The sequence below is a fragment of the Dinoponera quadriceps genome, unplaced genomic scaffold (genome assembly GCF_001313825.1).
Source record: "Dinoponera quadriceps isolate SergipeBrazil2010 unplaced genomic scaffold, ASM131382v1 scaffold777, whole genome shotgun sequence".
In the NCBI taxonomy this organism is placed as follows: domain Eukaryota; kingdom Metazoa; phylum Arthropoda; class Insecta; order Hymenoptera; family Formicidae; genus Dinoponera; species Dinoponera quadriceps.
The window spans coordinates 2,152,706-2,170,975 of NW_014555488.1; the positions used below are offsets into that span (position 1 = coordinate 2,152,706).

The following is an 18,270-nucleotide window of genomic DNA, read 5'->3' on the forward strand; positions in this document are numbered from 1 at the left end:
ATCCGAGTAAAAGCGATTCTCGCGAGAACCGTAGATTCTCAGAGGGTGAGGTGGAATCCTTGTTGTCCCTCGCGAGGGCGAGGGAGCGCGGACGTCACGCGGGAACTTACTTGGCGAATTGTCCCCGCGTCTTTGCCGACTTTTCTCATCCGGACAATTTTAACACCTCTCTCTAGCCGCGGGGGCAGCGCGGAACGAAGCTCCGCGCGAGGAAATTTCGCGCTCGTTCTTGTTTTTCGAGATCACCCCCTTCCGCCCGCTGTATCTCCGGGCACGAGATAAGAGATCCGAGCGCGCGAGTTAATAAAGGATTCCCAAAGGATGCGCTCGAAGCTCTGTGTAAGCATAATGGGGAACGGGAGGGTCTCAAAGTTGACGTACGATAAACTGAAACTTTCGGGTACGACGTCATGAGAACCATCTCCTCAATGTTACCGCGTATTCGCGCGTGCGCAACAGAGAGGGAATGTCTTCTCTTTGTATAAATTACCCTCTCGGTTCCGAAACACAGGAAATTTCTGTCACTCCGGCGAGCGAGCGAGTTACTCCAGCCGAACGTCGCGCGGCGCATCCGTGTAAGGTTCCGAGGTCCGGTGGATGCGCGAGGGGGAAAATGATTTAAACGATCCCCGTCGCCGGCGAGTACGCGCGGACGCGTCCGGTGCATTAATTCCGCAGTCGTCCGAGAAGGGATACGTGACCGGAATGTGCGTGCTCTGAGACTCACCTGGATGACGGTGGCCAGGGGACTCTTGTTGGCCGGATAGTCAAGGCTGTCTCGGTGCGCCCAAGCGAGCGGCTCGTAGGTGCTGTGATTCGCCTGAAAAATAGTCCAGTCGCCGCCAGGAAGTGGTCCCCAAGCCGTTTCCCCCGATCTGGTTAATCGGAGAATAGGAGACGCCGCATTCAGCTGAGCATCCTGCAGGAAGAAAGAGCGACCTGATTCCGCGGCCAGCACAAAAGTTTCGCCGTCTGTCCGTCCGTTCGTTCGCTCGCTCGCTTTCCCCGCCGGATTTCTCCTCGCTTTTCGACGAGAAATCAGATTTTCGGACGTATCGCGCGAGCGGCATCCCGCTTTGTTAAACGGGAATCGCTCGAAGCGATTCCGCGCGCGCGTGCGCGCTGATAAAACGGCGATTTCATATTTAGAATGGCTTGCAAAACAATATTCTCTGTAAAAACGTGCGGAGGTGTACTGTAACGACGTAATGGCGTCGCATGGGTGTGATAGTTGCACCGGGCGAAAAATTATTCGAAAATTCATAGCGCGTAGTCACACGATCACGTGCGATGGAGAGAGAGAGAGAGAGAGAGAGAGAGCGAAAGGGAAAGCGAGACAGAGAAAGTGGCAATCGTTAAATTGAAAATTTGATATCTCCAAAATGGTATCGAGACTTTGCGAACGTTAGGCGCGATTTAACCGCCGATTGAAACCACGTAGCGTTTCCATACGCAAACAGGGAAATTGAATCGGTCCGAGCCTCCTTATTCCAAGCCGCGCTCGCGCCCCGAAATGTAATCGCATTGCGGTTGCGAGCTTATTTATGGAGAAATGATATACTTCATACTGTCGTGCCCGATGAGCATGCACAACGTTAATTTCGCCAAGTTTCTGCTTGCTTTACGAGCGGCATGATCGTTACTCACGAGATGTGCCATGCGCGATCGATGCGCCAAAGTTTTAAGAAGGCCGTAACTCACGAGGATAATAAGGATGGGTAGATGCTTGATGGCGGAAAATTAAGTATCCTAATAAGGTGACGGTATTATTAAAATGATTCCCGAGGATGCGTGCGCGTGTGCGAGCGGCTCGCAAAAATAATGCAGATGCATCCCCGCGCGGGAGAACAATAAGAGTGTCGTCCCACGGGCATAGAAAAAGCGGAACAGAAGGATGTAATAGGGGAGTGACTAATTGGAATCATATTCATACTCAGGGTTGTCACGGAAATTAAATTTTTGAAATTCCCTGGTTTTTCCATGTTTTCCAGACGACAGCGGAGAATTTCTCATGAGCAATATGTAATCTTAAACTTGGGCGTTTAGGAGCAAGGATTGCAGGAAAGGTAGCTTATATTATTAGAAGCAACACAAACTTAAAAGTTTAGTAATATGATATAAACCTGAATGCAAATTCAGGCCAACGAAGAATGAGTAATGAAAGAGCACGGTCGAGAGAATGTAAGAGAATTGTGCGTAAGTAAAGTTTAATATAGGTTTTTTATATCTTTCACTGGACTTTACCACGTTTCCCCTGACATTCTAAGTTTCTAGTGACTTTTCCCGATTCCCTAGGTCTGCGGCTGTGATGCTAACCCTGTTCCGATCTCAAATTTCAATTTGACCGTGTTCCTCATGCACAGGAGAAACGAAAATCCGTAAAAGAGAAAAATCAAATTTTCTTAATTATAGCCAATAAAAATAATCAATCTTATAAAAAAATTTATATAACTGTAATAAATTAATAAATAACAAATTCTAAGAGATTTATACAATTTGAGTGGAATTATAAAGAATTCAGAAAAGTATATGTTATAAGTTTTAGGGGAGTTAGAATTTCCCAACTATTTTCTCTTTTTCCGCAGAAATTTTCCGTAAAATGTGCTCCATGGGGAACACAAGCAGAGATCGAAACGAATTAGTATGAATATGATTCCAATTGACCACCAATTCCCCCACTACATCTTTTCCATTTCGCTTTTCCGTTGTCCACGGTACGGCGCTCTAATAATAAGCGCTCCGCCAGTTGGGAAGAGGAGACACACGTATAATACTGATTATCTTATTACCGAAGCTCGTCCTAATGCGCGCGTCGCGCTGGTACTACACTTCTTTTACTACTCCTTTTTACTACTCTCTTACGAAGGTTTCCTTCTCATTTCGATACCAGTTTTCCGCGATATAAAGTTGATTGCTTCCTTGAAGATTGCCACTCACCGGCTCTACTTCTTGTTCCTTTCTCCGTCTCTATCTCTCTGTACGACTCTCCCGAGAAGTATTATTCGATATTGATTGTAAAAGAGGCGTTCTCTTTATCCCGCGAGCAAAGTAATTATACCGTAAGCGCTCGTGACCGATGTAATCATAGATGTGATACATCACAGAATTGCTGAGCGTGTGCAAGTAACGTAACGATGACGAAGCTCACCTTCAACCTAAGATTCGTGTGTATAAAAAGCGGAAAGCCCTTGAGCTGAGCACCGACCAGGCTCTCCTCTCCGGGAGGGGCAAAACCGACGATGCCGACCGAATATTCCCTGCAATATTTGTCCAGCAGCTCGCGATTCCACTTGTCCATCTGCAGGTACTTGTTTAGGTTCTCGAAGATCAGCACCCCGTACCGACCTTTGTCGAGATTCGTCAGCACCGGTAAAGATTTGCCGGCCACCTCCACTTTGTACCTGGAATCATAACGATGATTTTTTGCCGTTGAGATACACGCTGTGTGCATTCTTCCGAAGGAGAAAAAAAACAGCGACCAAAAAATTACAAACAGTTATTCCATTTTATCGGCACAACCGTTTGCGTGAAAAAAAATCAAACACGTTAACCGAGTTTCGGTGTTTCGCCGGGGGATAATATCGCTTTAAAATTTCATTAAATTTTTACTCGGAGATATTTTCGTTTTTATTTGTTTTCACGGATGGAATATCCAGCGATGGGCTAATATGATGGATTTTCGAGATTGCGACTCTTCAGCATCGAACATCGATGAGACGATGTAGACACTGCAATGCAAACGTAAAAATTGTTTTCCTTTTTTTTTTTCGGAAATACCGCGAGCACCCAGAGAGTACTGTAACTGTACTCTCTACATTTATCGTTTCCGAATGCCATTAAAACTGAAGCGATATATATTCCGCTAATCGCCTCCGGGTCTCTTTACTTAAGAATTGAACATAGAGGGATGTGGACTTTTGCAAACTCCGCTTAGGTACGCATTATTCTTGCGCAGCTTATATATAAGGTAAGCACCGCCCGGAGTTAACGTGTTCTTTAAAATGGAATAAATTTCCTCTTCTTTTCTTCCAGTCTATCTCCCCCCCCCCCCCCCCNGTGTTTCAGTTCTTTCTCTCTCTCTCTCCTACTCACTGGTGGCCGATACTTTACGCGGTCTTTCTCTCGCTTTTCCTGCCAACGCAAATATTTCACGGCAAATATTTAGACGCGAACGCTAGTCACGCGAGATACAGCCGTCAACGTGTGTTTTGACAATTTCAATCCGATGGTGTTTGGGATGTTTAAAGTGGGAGCCATAGTAAATAGAAGTAAAATGGAATATCGATAAAAGAAGTAGCCCGGCGAGACTGCCGGTATTGTTAAACGATAAAACTGAGACACTTTATATCGAAATTCCATTTGTATGTACCGTCCGAAACGCTCCGCGAATAATAAAGCAATTACACGTATGATGCCTCCCCCCTCTCTCTCTCTCTCTCTCTCAACACTGTGATAGATTGAGAAACTCAGTATCGAGATTTATTGCGTTTTCCTCTTTTTTTTCGATAACCGTATCATGGCACCGTCGAGCCACGTTTAGTCTTATCTGGATATTTTTATATCCATTGCACCCTGCCATTGCAAAAGAGAATAAAAAAAGAGCGACAGAGCGTACTTCTGTTCTGAACGCGATAAAATGATTTTATTGCGGAAATAAACCGGCGGGTGCTCCTCGTCGATCGTACCGATGGATTTCTCTCATATCCTGTCGCGTCGTAAAGAGGTGGTGCGGATATCAAATTTATTGGAGATGCAGTCCGATGCGACGAAAAAAGAAAAACACGCACACATGCGAAAAAGAGGGGAAAGGAAAAAAAAATACGCTACCTGCCAATGGGTAAGTCCGCGTTCGATTTTTTCAGCAGATTTGGGGAATGGAAAACATGTTTCGCTCGTAAAGTCGCGATGAAATAAATATTCAACGGACGAGCGCGAAGTTACGCTCCCTCCTCTCTCTCTCTCTCTCGCTCGCTCGCTCTCTGTTATTTGTAGCGTATCGAGACTAACGTCGAAATTTATTACGCGCCGATAAATCGCTCTCCGTTCGTTTGCTTTCGCGGTTCGTAACCGCGTTACAACTAGAGTAATTACGTCCAATCATCGACAATGGAGTTCCCATGGATGGCAAATATTTGATGCATTAGTAAACGAAGCGAACGTCAGATATCATTTCGACTAGAAGCTCCAGCTATACGAATACATATGAATATTCGCCGAATATCGGCAACTGCGACGACGTATACGATAGTTTTGAAGAATGAGAGAGAGAAAGAAAAAGGGGAAGAGAAAGAGAGAGAGGTATAAGAAGGCAATGATACGTCATATATTCCGGAATTGACATCTGAGATGTATCGCTGCTCAAAAATCAGGCAAACGATATTTGAGTTGCAGAGCAAACAGTTTTGAGTTACGCATGCAAACGTGCGCATGCAGGCACACAGCGTGAAAACCCACGAAAGGTCCATGCGGATCAATATCAATGATAGAGTCGGCCGCCTCATGTTTGTGTTTAACGTTCAGATCCGCCGGATCTAATGGCATATGAACGTCAACGTTGTTAGCCTGCTGAAACGGCAGATAGCTGTTTAAGAGGCTACCTATACTCGAAGAAACGTCCAGTGTTTGAATTTTTCTGCTCACTATATTCTTGACTTTACGAAATCCTCCTTTTGAGAGACGATTCTTCTCATTTTTGTGTACATATTACATGAAGCCTGTTGCAAAAAATGTTGATATATAATGCTGTTATTACTATTTTCGTGAAACTCGTCATTGCTAATCGATATTCAAAATATTCCGGAAACTATTGGACCGATTTAGCTGTATTTTTACATGGATATTCTTAATAAGGTTATCTAGTCTTTGTCGTAGAATTTTTTAAATATCTGTTAATGTTTTTTTTTTATAAATGAAACTAAGAATATCTATGCCGCTCGGGTGTATGCACATTGAGAGAAATTATAGTTATTTTCGGTGTCAGCTATAACTTTTCTACAGTTTTAACCACAGAAATAGTGAAATAGGTGATAATAACACATTTAAAAAATTGGTTTTCCTGATTATAATCCTTTCTCTATGATGATCACAGTTACAAATACTAAATATTTTCCCCTCAGTGAAGCACCTTAAGGCAGAATCCCAGTATATTGTGTGCATCGATGCACAGCGTATACGATTACGATTCGTCGGATTCGAAGAGTTCATCGCGCTCTTCGGCACGAAATTATTCGATAACTTCCCAGCAAAGTTTTCCCCACTGCTGGCGAGACCGACCGTCGCGCGCAGACGATGGGAAGGGTGGAACGAACAGCGACAACGAACGGCAAAAATCGACGAGCGCCATCGAGACGCACATTAGGCGGACGGACGCTCGGCGCGCGCGGAATATTAACACTCGCGATTTTAGGTATGAAATTTGAATATGATTTACCGGATGGTTCTCTCATAGAGACGCTTCTCGCTCGGTGTAGTTAGCACTAGTTTAGCACTTATGCTATTAATGCGCAATTTACTGGTTTCGCGCGCAATGAAGATAAATGACTCCGGCGTGGTGCAACGACACGGCGCGGCGAGCTGACGCGTTCCGAGAGTTAAGGGGACCAAGAGTAATCCGCCTAATGTAATAGTTTTATAATTAGATGAGAGCGTTATTGGGTTGCAAGCGCGCCGTAATTGACTTTATTTTTGCGTTAACGAATTGTCAGCCGCGAGTCGGCCGCGCACATACGCGTGCCCTTCTGCGACGTGTGCGAACGCGCGACGGAAAATTCGGGTTAACTAATGAATGAATCGGATAATTTAGCGAAGTAATCGATTCGATAATTGGTAACCGCCCATTAACGGCGAGTTAGCCAATTTACGGGGCTAACGAACTGTCATAACGAACCTCCCGATGCGGCTCTTTTGTTCTTGGCTAACAATCGAAATCGCCGGGCGCCGAATACTCGCGCTCTAGCATGCCCGTTCGCGCTCGGCCGCCGCTCGCACGCGTCACGCGAAGGAAGATCCTTTCACGAAAGCGAAATTCAGAAGTATCGATTGGCAGGTCGGAGAAGCCCCGATCGCGAAACGATGGAGGAAGAGACCGACCCGTACGTGCCGCGGATACCGGAGACGTCTCGGAATTTGTACTTTGGGGCGCACCGGGATAGTTTCATTAATTATATTTCCAACTCGTGCCTGAAAAGTTCAGTCCACTTCCGGGGGCGACAGGGAACTTTCATGTCTTTCTCTCTCTCTCTCTCTCTCTCTTCCTCCCTCCTTCCCCTTCTCTCTCTTTTTCTCAGGCGAAGAAGATTGAATTAAGTTTAATTAATACGGAGTGGAAAGAGATAAAATTGACGCGGGCGCGTCGAGGGCGCTTCGGCGATATTGCGCGCGTTGGACGTGTGATCGGAGTTGATGGCGCTATTGATTGAGGACGAGATCGAGGCGAACTGCTATCGTTATCCGGAGCTTTCATTTTCTACGCACGTCGCCGGCTTTGTCGCTGCGCCATATCCAGTGCCCTATATCGGGACCGGGATTAACGTTAATCGATATAATACTACCTGCCTGAAATTCGTTGCTCTTACCAGCTTAATCGGCTTGCGTGAGCTCAAGGTTATATACCGAATTTATTCCCCGGCGGGAAGGGGGAATCGTTATCTCGATCGGAACCCACACTTTTTCCGAGTTCCGAAGTCAGCTCCCTCTCTCTCTCTCCTCGGGGCGGTGAATCGCATTATTATCTACGACGAAGAGCGGCACAGACTTCCCGAACGGGCCCCGCACGGTCAGTTTAATTAACCCGCTGTAACTCCATTTCAAATTTAAATTATTAAACGTCGGAAGTAAAGCGTATCAGCGTCCAAATAGATCCTTCGGTAAAACGTTTAATCAAGTAAAACGCCCGCTCAATTTTCCAGGAAATAATATGATCGCGTATAAAGCGTTTTCTCCTTCAGCGAACACATCTCAATTTTATTTATACCGGCCACTCCTCTCTCCTTCCTCTCCCCCCACTGCTCTCTTTCTCCCTCTTCTTCCTTCTCCACCCTTGTAATTTCCATCGTGTTAAACAACGCGAGTTTTTCACGAAGTTATCGCGATATTACTTGATACGCCGGCGCGTTTCATCGTCCGAACGTTTCGGCACGATGGGAACTTACCGGAGGCGAATATCAGGTTAAAATGCAGATGTAATTCGCGGAAATTCGCGAATACGCCGGATATTACAAGCGCAAAGTGCGGAGGGCGGGGGAGGCAGAGACCGAATTGTAACGGTGCATACGAGAAATTCGGATTCGTTTTCATTACGGGAAATAATTTAATTTGGCGAATTAAATGACAGCGCAACGTCGAACGGCGGGTTCGCGCAGGAAAGGCAATCGCGGATCGCTTCTGGCAGTTACCGTAAGTTATCGCCTCAGACCGAAACGCAGAGGCGGTAAGAGACTTTTCGGAGTCCCCGTATATACATATATATATATGTATATACATATATATAACGACGCAACATCGGGAAGCAACGGTGGCCCCCGGGGGGAAATAATTTACCCCCGGGGTGTGTTCCAAAGAAAGTCGTACTCGGCTCGTAAATTTCTGGCCGACGCGACGCGTGCCACCCCCGCGCCGCCAGGTCCCCCCTTTCTCGGCCAACCGCCGCTTTTCCCGGGCGAAAAACTCGGCGAAAGCGGCGGCGGCAACGGCGGAAAGTGAGTTCCGGGAAAACAACTTCATAATTTTCGGGTGACCTTTCTGATTTGGCATACGCGGGTCAGGCCGGGATCGCCGGGGTTCGAGCGGGGTTGGGAACTCTCCGAGTGCGACGGTCTCATTACTTTTGGAGCGGCGTTGCCGGGAAGAGCGGATCGCCTCCTCCTCGGGCCCGTTTCGCTTTATGCCGGCGGGCGAAACTTTTTAAATTGCTTCCCGAATTAAATTATACCGCACAGTTGACGCAAATTGGAGCAAAGGCGCGACGACGTTTACAGCAGCGCGACGGCAGTCGTGCAACGGCGTGACGTTATCGTAAGGAAGCGTTGTGAGCTCTAATAGATTAATAACATATAGATACTCGAGGGACGAGAGTACACGCGAAACTCGGGCAATTCTCTTCGCGGAATGGAGAGCCACTCGATAAATTCACGACGGCGTTGTTAAAAGTGCTTCAAAGTATCGAGGATGCCGGCGAGTTGCGCGGAAGTATTCGGTAAACTAGTTATTAACAGAAGCGCTCGATCTAAATTATTCAGAAGAATTGTGTGCGAATATATACTTGCGAAAAGGACGGGAAACAATGGATAAACAGTGAGAAAAATATACGGAGTGTCTGTTGCAAGACTGTCACATACTTAGTTTAGCTCAATGTGAAGCAAAATGTTCTCTACTATTTTGCAAACAACGTATAACATTTTAAGTTATTAATTATTGAAAATGTCCATGTATAGAGGCTTCTCTAATTAACAGCTCGTAAATTTGCCTGTTATTTGTAAACAAGTTTTTGTTCAGAGCAGCGTAATCTATATGACAGCTGTTGTATGTAGCGACAGACATCGATACATTGAAACTTGAACTACAGCTGAAAAACTAGCTCTCACAGCTAAAAACCAACAGGTAAAAATTAGCTGTCCGTATAATGAAAATGAAATTTAATTAATTTAGCTAATTCTTTTTGTCACTGTACTTAGTTTTACCTCCCACGGCTAAAAACTAGATCTGGTAACTAAATTTCAGTCGTATTATATGAGCAGCTAATTCCTTCTTTTCGTGTATAATCCACACGACAGCAACATTTTTACGGTACAATTATATTCATGGTTTGTTTAACTATAACTTTGCCATTGTAGTTCGAAATATCATACACTTTTTTTCTCAGCGAATAAACCAGTCAATTCGGTCTTTCTCTGCGACGGTTCTTCGCGAAAGCCCGCGATTCAATATTAATATCTCTTGATCGCAGTCAGAGAGGCGGTCGCGGTCGACAAATGTTTGTAGAATCGCGATGTATGTGCCGAAACTATTTCTTAATGTCCTCAACTTTCTTAATCTCGCGGAGTCGCTCGACAATCTGCAGTAGATCTGCAACGGGATTGTCGGGGAATCCGATTCTGCACATGTTCCGACTTTTCACCGGATGTTACGGCGACGCTGGCTCTCTCTCTCTCTCCCCCCTTCCCGCGTTTTCGCCCCCTCTCTCTGCCTCTCTCTTCTCTCCCACTCTCGTTTTTCCTCCGTCCGAGTTCAGGATGTTACTCTCAAAAATAAATGTCTGAAGTTCCTCCATCCGGGCGTGCCGTCCCGTAGTTTTCGTTGAAGATTTACAAGGCCGCGGCGACACGTTAGCATTGCAAAATATTGAATTAATCCTGGGCCCGCGGACTTCCTGAATCTTTCATTCTGCGGCACCGCTGTTTTCGCACCTCCGGATTTAACCCGGAGGGTGCCGCCCCGCCCCTGGCTTTTCATCCCGCTGCCGCCGCGAAAAAGTAAAAGGAATCACGATTACGATAAACGAGCGGACGCGTAAGCCATTAGGTAAACGGGAAGATGCGAGGAGGAGTAAAAAAGGTTCCGGGGCGCGCCGCTCTCTCGCCGTTCCTCGTTTGTTACGCGTTATAAATTGCTGTTTACCGAGTAGACGATCCCGCGGGATGTGTTTAAACGCCGCCGGAGATAGCAGTCATCGCGAGATACGGCTTTATGCGACTGTATCCACTACCACCGCCGCCGTCGTCGTTGCGCGCGTCCGCGCGGGTAAAAGTAAAAAGATGAAAGATGATCGGAGCGGAGCGGTGGCATCCACGATCTCATCTCTCACATAAGCTCTTGCGAAGATATCCGATACTCCAACATGACCCAGATAAGGCTCCTCGAAAGTATCGGGGCCGCGAGTGTTTTTAGTATCAAGCCCGTCCCCCGGGCTCCGCCGTCGGTATTACCTCTCACAGGGTATCGATACTTCATTGCGTGGCAACTAGGCGGCGGTTATAATACAAAGCAAGTAGTATCCGCCGCCGTTGTTGCAGAAGCAAACGATTGGCCGATAGTTTTCGAAAAAGAGTGTCGAGCCGTAACGATACGGTATTTTTCGAATATCGATATCCGATACTCGCCGGGAAATGCAGCGGCATTTCGCGAGCGCGCTCGCTTCGCTGCTCCGCCTGCCCTGTGTAATCCCACGCGCGCGTTTTCTCAACGCGGCGCATCCGATATTTGCGGATATAACGCGGCGCATCCGATATTTGCGGATATAACGCGGCGACGAGCGCCGCTGGAAGGCGAACGCCGCGGCGCTACACATTACGACATCCGCCGTTAGGACGACACGCGGAGCTATTGTCGTCCATCGTCTCCGCGAAGACTAAAAGCAACCAGGAAGCAGCGGAGTGGCGGGGAGCTGGCTCAAACGAAGAAGAAAACCGGCCACCAACCCTTCGGCGCGACGCAGACGAAGTGGGCAAACACGATTTACTCCGCGCGCACTCCGGCAAGAGGCAAGGACTTATCTTCCTGGCTGGCGGCGGCGCATCCGGCCCAGCCAGGATACCGCCGGCGGGAACGGGAGCGCAAACGGGAAAAGCCCCCGTTCGTTGCCCCGGCGGATTTGCCGAAAGTGCATTCCGTGGAATGAAGAGGGACGGCGGAGCGAGTATAAGAAAATAAGGTGCTTGTCGAGCTGGCAAGGCGGAAGCGACCGTCGCGCTTCCTCGTTCGCGCCTCCGGAAGGGGAAAGAGGAGAGAGAGAGAGCATACAAAAAGCGCCACTCCCGCGGATACACCTCTCGAGAACCTATCGTCGGGGACCGGCCTTTATCCGCGGTTCCTTTGACTGTGCCGAACTTTTATTTAACAGGAAGAAGAAGATGAAGAAGAAGAAGAGAGGGAGGGGGACAGAGGAAGAAGAGGAAGATGGAAGGAAACAAATCGCCGTCGAGAGATATTACCGACGGTGTCTCGGAGTTTAAGCAATTATTCGTCGCGCGTTTCAGGTCGCGAGGATTCACGGAGGCGAGAGGACGACCGGCGGGAGGAGAGCAACCCTCCCGACCCCCCTCGTCGCGGTCGATTTGTCAGGGGCGCGATCGGGACCCCGGATACTCCCTCGAATCGCCCGGGCGTACTTGCATAAAGTCTAATCTACTCGAGCGTCTTTCATCGCGGACTCACCCGCGGAGATTACGCACGCGTACAAAGGCGGTTTTATTGGGACGGGATTTAATTCGAAAGGATCCACCCCGCAGCTGGCCTATTGTGCCTCCGCCGGAAGAAGCGCCGCCGCCGTACTCGCGAGTATTGTCGAGATCTTGGCGAATTCCGCGAGGAGAGGTGGAGGGGGTGTACGTATATATTTATTCTTTTGTGCCGCGGCGCGCAGAATGTAAAAAGGCGAGAGCGCGCGCGGCGCGAATAAAATCGCTCGCTCTTTTCTCCCTCTCTGCGCGCGCGCGTGCAAGCTCGGCACCGCGGACTATTTCCCGGCGATCTTTCTATCGTGGTTCAGACAGCCGCGCTGATGATCCGTATCTGGATAAAAATCCAATTATCCTGCATAATGGGCACACGTAGGCTCGCTCGCGCCAATGCGAGCGGAATTAACGCCGATCCCGTTACGCCGCGGCGCGAGATTAACTTTTTGGCCCGGCCGCTGTAAGGCCGTTGGTAGGTCTCCTTCTTGTGCACGCGTGTGTGCGTGGGCGCGCGTGTGTGTCTTTTTATTTTTTAATTGAGCCGGAGCGCTCTTTACGGACGACTAGATTCGTTTTGCATTCGTTGCGAACATATTATCGCGATCGATTTTCGATGTTTCCGTCGCCCGACTAATGTGTCGAGTGTGTTATAAACCATCATTTTAATTTGGGGATAAATTGTATTCCTTCCCCTTGCTTTTTTATCCCCCGACGCGCCATCGGTCCTTCGCAATTTCGCGCAAAATAAATATGATATTCGTTTTAGCCGTGCGAGCATAAAGCCGGCGCAAAGCCGCGGATACATTCGCGAAATTAATGTCGTTTACATCCTTTGGCGGATGATACTTTCTGGCTTTTGCATTATGGATCTAATTTATTGCGTTAATTAGCGGCGAAAAAAGCCGCGCGTATTTATGCAGGTCGCGCGCTCGTAACGGCGCGGTTTTTGCCTCTTGAAAAAAAAACAAGAGAGAGAGGGAGGGAGGGAGGGAGGGAGAGAGAGAGAGAGAGAGCTGAAAAAGCGTCGCGCCTTGCTCGATAATAATCTTTAATTAGCGTAGTACAAATTTGTGACGAAATGCACGACATAGAGAGAGAGAGAAAGAAAGGAAGGGAGGGGGAGGAGGAAAGAGAGATTATGGGATGGGGCGAGCCGAAAAAGGAAGAAAAAAGAAATTTTCGTTCGCATTCGCAGCGCGGAGATAGCCGGAGGTCTCCCCGGAGGTACGTGCGTACATTCATTCTTTTGTGCGACGTCAGGCTGAATCGCGAACGAATCACAAATAAAATCGCCCTGGCGAGCCTCTGTTCTACGCGTGCGCACGGCGAGGGATGCGTTTTCCAGTTTGAACCGTTTGAAGCCGCCCTTGTGTGTCTCGTGAATTCTACAGAGTACCAAATTTGTCCGCGCGAATGAATATAAAGAATACCAAAGCTTTTTCCACATGGCGGTATTACAGAGACCTATTGCGCACAAATTACTATCTCGTCTCTCCGTTGTGTTTCTCGCGCGAGTTATTCGTTCTCTTCTAAATACCGCAGGAACAAGCGTGGTAACGTCAGCGCGCTGCAAAGTGACGAGGTATCTCTCTCTCTCTCTCTTTCTCTTTTTCTTTTTAAATAAAAATTATATGGTTTTATACTGGGAAGTTACTGATAGTGTTGCTTGTGCTCACTGCTAACATGATTGTATCACCAGCACTATTTGCATGAATTTTTTCTTCATTTTTATTTTACATTTCTATGCACTTGACGGGAATTGTCCCGGAGCGCTGAATAAATGCATCAGTCTATCTATTTATTCATTTCTCTCTTCACTTATCTCTATCTACCTTATCTATCTCCTCTATCACCATTATAGATCCGAGTAATGATACAAATAATATACAATGCGTCGTTAAATTCGGGAAATTATTTCGCCTCGGGAGTCGATCTCTTGGCGGAAGCGGAACTTCGCTCTATGAATCGAGTGTTATTACGTCTCGCTTCCTCGTATATCAAGATTGCCTCCAATATACGTTTATTGAAGGACCCTACCGCTGTAGCAGACGTAGCGATGTCTCGCTTCTGTTATCGCAACACTCACGGTAATCCGTCTTCGTTGTCCCGTATAGTGCCCGCGCGCGCACTTTGTGTCTTCGTTCCCTCCCTCCTTCTCTCTCTCTCTCTCTCTCTCTCTTGCTCTTTCACTACCGTGCGGTCGTATTTTTCTTCGCGCTTTGGAACAACATTTCCGGCATCAATGCGGCATGCTGCGGCTTAATCGCCAACAATAACTTACCCACCGCGTGAGTTCTCCCAAGTTTAGCCCCTCCGATCATGGACTTCGTCTCCGCAGCCGATTCAAATTGACTTCCAAGTTTGCTAATTCCGCGGGAGTTGGCTTCGCTATTAATCGGCCAAGGTCCGGCGTGTCTCCGACTTACGTTATCACCGACGTGCACCGTAAGATGGGACAACAGTCGGCGCGCTTAACACAAATCCGATAACGCGGAGATTTCGACAAATTTCTCTCTCTCTCTCTCTCTCTCTCTCTCTCTCTCTCAAATTTCTCCCTCTCGTTCTCGCTTTCTCCCTGTCCAAATTCATACCGCGCAACGTCTGACAATACGAAGAAAAATCAGCATCCTATCCTGTTCTTCTTGTTTTTCGTGTTACCCTTTGCCCTCTTGATTCTTCATTTCGTATCCGCTTCGATTCCTCTCCCATCGCGATTAACAATAATCATTATCGTTTATCCGGAGCGTACAGTTCTGCCTCTTTCAAACGCTTCCCGTGAAATTGCAATCGCGATCGCAACAACCGGCAGAAGTATCGCGAGAGAGAATCCGCCGGTTACAACGTTACGCGTTGCGGAGGCGCGCCAATCGCCGCGCTTGTTCCGAAAGGATGATTGCATAGGAAGCTAACAACTTACATTCCCGAGCATTCGCGAGGATGTAAATCACGTAATACCCGGCCGTGGGCTCGACGGCAGGCGCGAGAGAGAGAGAGAGAGAAAGAGCGATGACCACTGGGCGACTAATCGATCGATCGTAACGCCGTGTCGGAACATGACGTACGAAAAGCGAGCTTCCAACGAATCTGCATAGTCATAAGATAGATCGTCAGGCGCGACTGTGTCTTCGTGTTTGGACAGCGACAATAGTTCATCCGGGGCCCGGCAGATGCCGATTACGCGATGACCGATGAACGGGCGATCGATCGATCACTCACTCGCTCGTTTTCAACGGGCACGCGGCAAAAATTGACGCGCCGGACGACGAGGTGAATTTACTCGGCGCGGCGCCGCACACACTACCGGCGGCCTGAACGCGATAATCATCTTCCCCGTTCGGGTTCGCGATGGTCTACCTCGTTGTAAAACGGCGCCCGTCGACAGCGGAGGCCTGTAAGCCGCTAATTATACGCCTGTTCGGTGCGTTGTTGCGGCCGAAGATAATAACCGAGAACTGCCCAACTAGTCGGAAATGCGAATTCTAACATCGTGGCGGGGAGTTGATTCAACTAAGGAGTCGCGCCTAGCGTTGCGCTCGGCCGCTTTGCGGGACGTAAAGAGAAAAGTACACACGCCAGCCGGTGAAATGAGCGACATTAACACGTCGATCGCCGCGCTGATTAAGCATAAAAAAGGCTTGACCGATGATCGAATTAAAATTAAATCTCTAAAGCTAAAACACGGGCTGATAAGAGCCGTCGTTGGATGTCGGACACGATAATTTGAATCTTAGCGGCAGGATAAAAGTGTTTCTTTTTTTTCTTTCAGAGCCTTAAATATCTTTCTTCGTTTTGAATTATCAATACTTTGTAGTCCGGTGACAATATAATAATGTCACAATGTGAGGACATTAATATTAACGATATACACATACATCTATGATTGAAGATAAATGTATGGAGAAAAGTACACATGAAACATACTTAGTAATGTTAAAAACAACAGTAAATGTGAAAGTCAGTCAAGCATTATATGAGGCGAAGAATGTAATTACGGACGACACAATTGAAGTACACGAAGCGCAAAAATGTTAATTAACAGGAGCATATCAGATAGAAATTTTTCATCAGGCAATTATATGATTGCATTTTCAGAAAATATATGCAGTTTTTTTTACAGTCACTTATAATAGATAATATACTCTCAAAGTAAAGTCTACAATTTATTATGTCATATGTGAGAATCTGAAAAAAGCGATATTTATGATCTCAGAAGATCAATATGCCTGATTAATATGTTTGACTTTTCTCAGTTAGAAAGAAAAAAGTAAATCTTTAACTATTTGAAAGAAACCAAAGCAAATATAGAAACTGAGATTTGTTATATTCATTGATAAGAGAAAAATCCGAACTTGTGATGAAAAAAGCCAATGTATTTCAATTTCAATAAGTCCTTACATATCGGTATTTATTTGCAGTCAATTTAATTGCGGCCAAGTATAAATTACAGGCTCAATTTTCTTGAGTCGGAGAACGCGGACTGCAAAATGTTACAAAAAAAATATATACATAATAAAGAGATGCTATTCGAGATACATCTGTATCTTTCACCTCGTTTCATCGGCTTTATTAGCAGAATACAGCCAATTTTCCTGGACGTGCGTTTAATTACCTCATTATCCTATATATTTATAATTTAATCAGACGCGTTAATATACCACCATACCAACCACCGATGGCCATCACGACGTTCAACGTGTGTTAATTAGCCGTCGATAGGTCAGGTCCGTTGTTTGTCTTCGAGCTGCGCGCGACAAAACACGCGGCGAACTGGATATTCCTGTCGCTCGGTGAGCCTCTCTATTATTGGCGGGAATAATTAATTTCCGGCGCTGTGAGAGGCATTTTATGCGTGTCACGGCCGTTGCGTTGTCGTCGCAACGTATGAAGAATCGTGCGACAACGCGCGACTTCCTCGAGCGGTATATGCATCAACGTAAAATGCGCGACGTCGTCGACTTCGTGACGTATCGTCCTTCGTCGAGAAATATGACGATCAGCTGTCGTGATAGATCGGTCGATTTATACGAAGCTGAAACAGAGACGGCTGAGAGGCGGGATCGGATTAAAATACGCAACGAAGAGCAGAGAGAGAGAGAGAGAGAGAAATGCGGGTTAATGAACCAGCAGAACAGCGCGGAATAACCCGGTCTCGCGCGAAGTAACGCGACGTCTCTCGCTCTTCCGCGTGGTTAATCGCGGCCGCGCTCCATCCCTCTCGGGTGTGCGAGCGCGCGTCGAAGTTCAGAGATACATCGTCGTATTTTCCGATACCATTAATCGGCTTCATACAATTCTATCGAGTTCGTCCGAATCCAGTAATCGGCTTAGTATCGTAACAAATCTCCGCGCTCCATTACACGTACTATCCTTGATCTACGAAATATTTAGACGGTTACAACCGGGCGTATTGTTCTTCCCCCGGCGATCGGAACCCGCGTTAAACCGGTCGCGGTTCTCGACATTCCACAGGACGATTTAACGAAATCAGATCGTTAACCCCGCCATTATCCCCGCCCGAGCCCGGATTTACAAAGCGCCACGGAACGTGATCGTTGAACAAATAATTGCATTTCGTACGTTTCCAGCAGTTGCGTCGCAACGGGAGCATAATTACAAAGCTCTCTTATTAACCCCTTTAGATCAAAGGGGCAGTTTATAATCCGTCCTCCTCCTCTCTCCTTCCTTCCCTCCTTCCCGTCCCACTGAAATGTAAAGTGGCCGCTCTTCGGACAATAGGGATTACGTGCGTTACACATCATTGCGTTTTTAAATCTTGCCCGTGATTCTGTAGGACATAAAAAGATATGCCTGTTGCATTAATAGGAAAAAGGAAGCACACGAATGTATATTTCACTGAATTCTCGTCCGCGAATTGTACAAATTTCCTTCGGAATATTCCACTACCGCACCTAAAATAAACGGTCTTTCTCCTTGCAGTGTTGTATTTTTTACTAGAAATGTCGGTCTGTACTGTGTAAATAAACAATAAAAGAAAGAAAATAGCGCAAACCGGAGGATGTGAAATTTCCGCGCGGCAACTGGCGCGCTTCACGAAGTATCTCGGAGCTTCCTTAAAATTCGGCGCTGTCCGCGCGCGCCA

At 47.0% G+C, this 18,270-nt stretch overlaps 1 protein-coding gene across 2 annotated transcripts in view; it reads right to left on the minus strand.

Annotated features, from left to right (window-relative positions):
- Positions 1 to 18,270, minus strand: part of LOC106744415 (bifunctional heparan sulfate N-deacetylase/N-sulfotransferase) — a 155,595-nt gene that overhangs the window by 14,231 nt on the left and 123,094 nt on the right. For both annotated transcript variants that reach the window (XM_014619172.1, XM_014619171.1), the window contains exons 5-6: positions 3,149 to 3,401; positions 728 to 919 (exon numbers count right to left, since the gene is read on the minus strand). In XM_014619172.1, the coding sequence (XP_014474658.1) occupies positions 728 to 919; positions 3,149 to 3,401 (445 nt within the window). The remainder of the gene's footprint in view (positions 1 to 727; positions 920 to 3,148; positions 3,402 to 18,270) is intronic.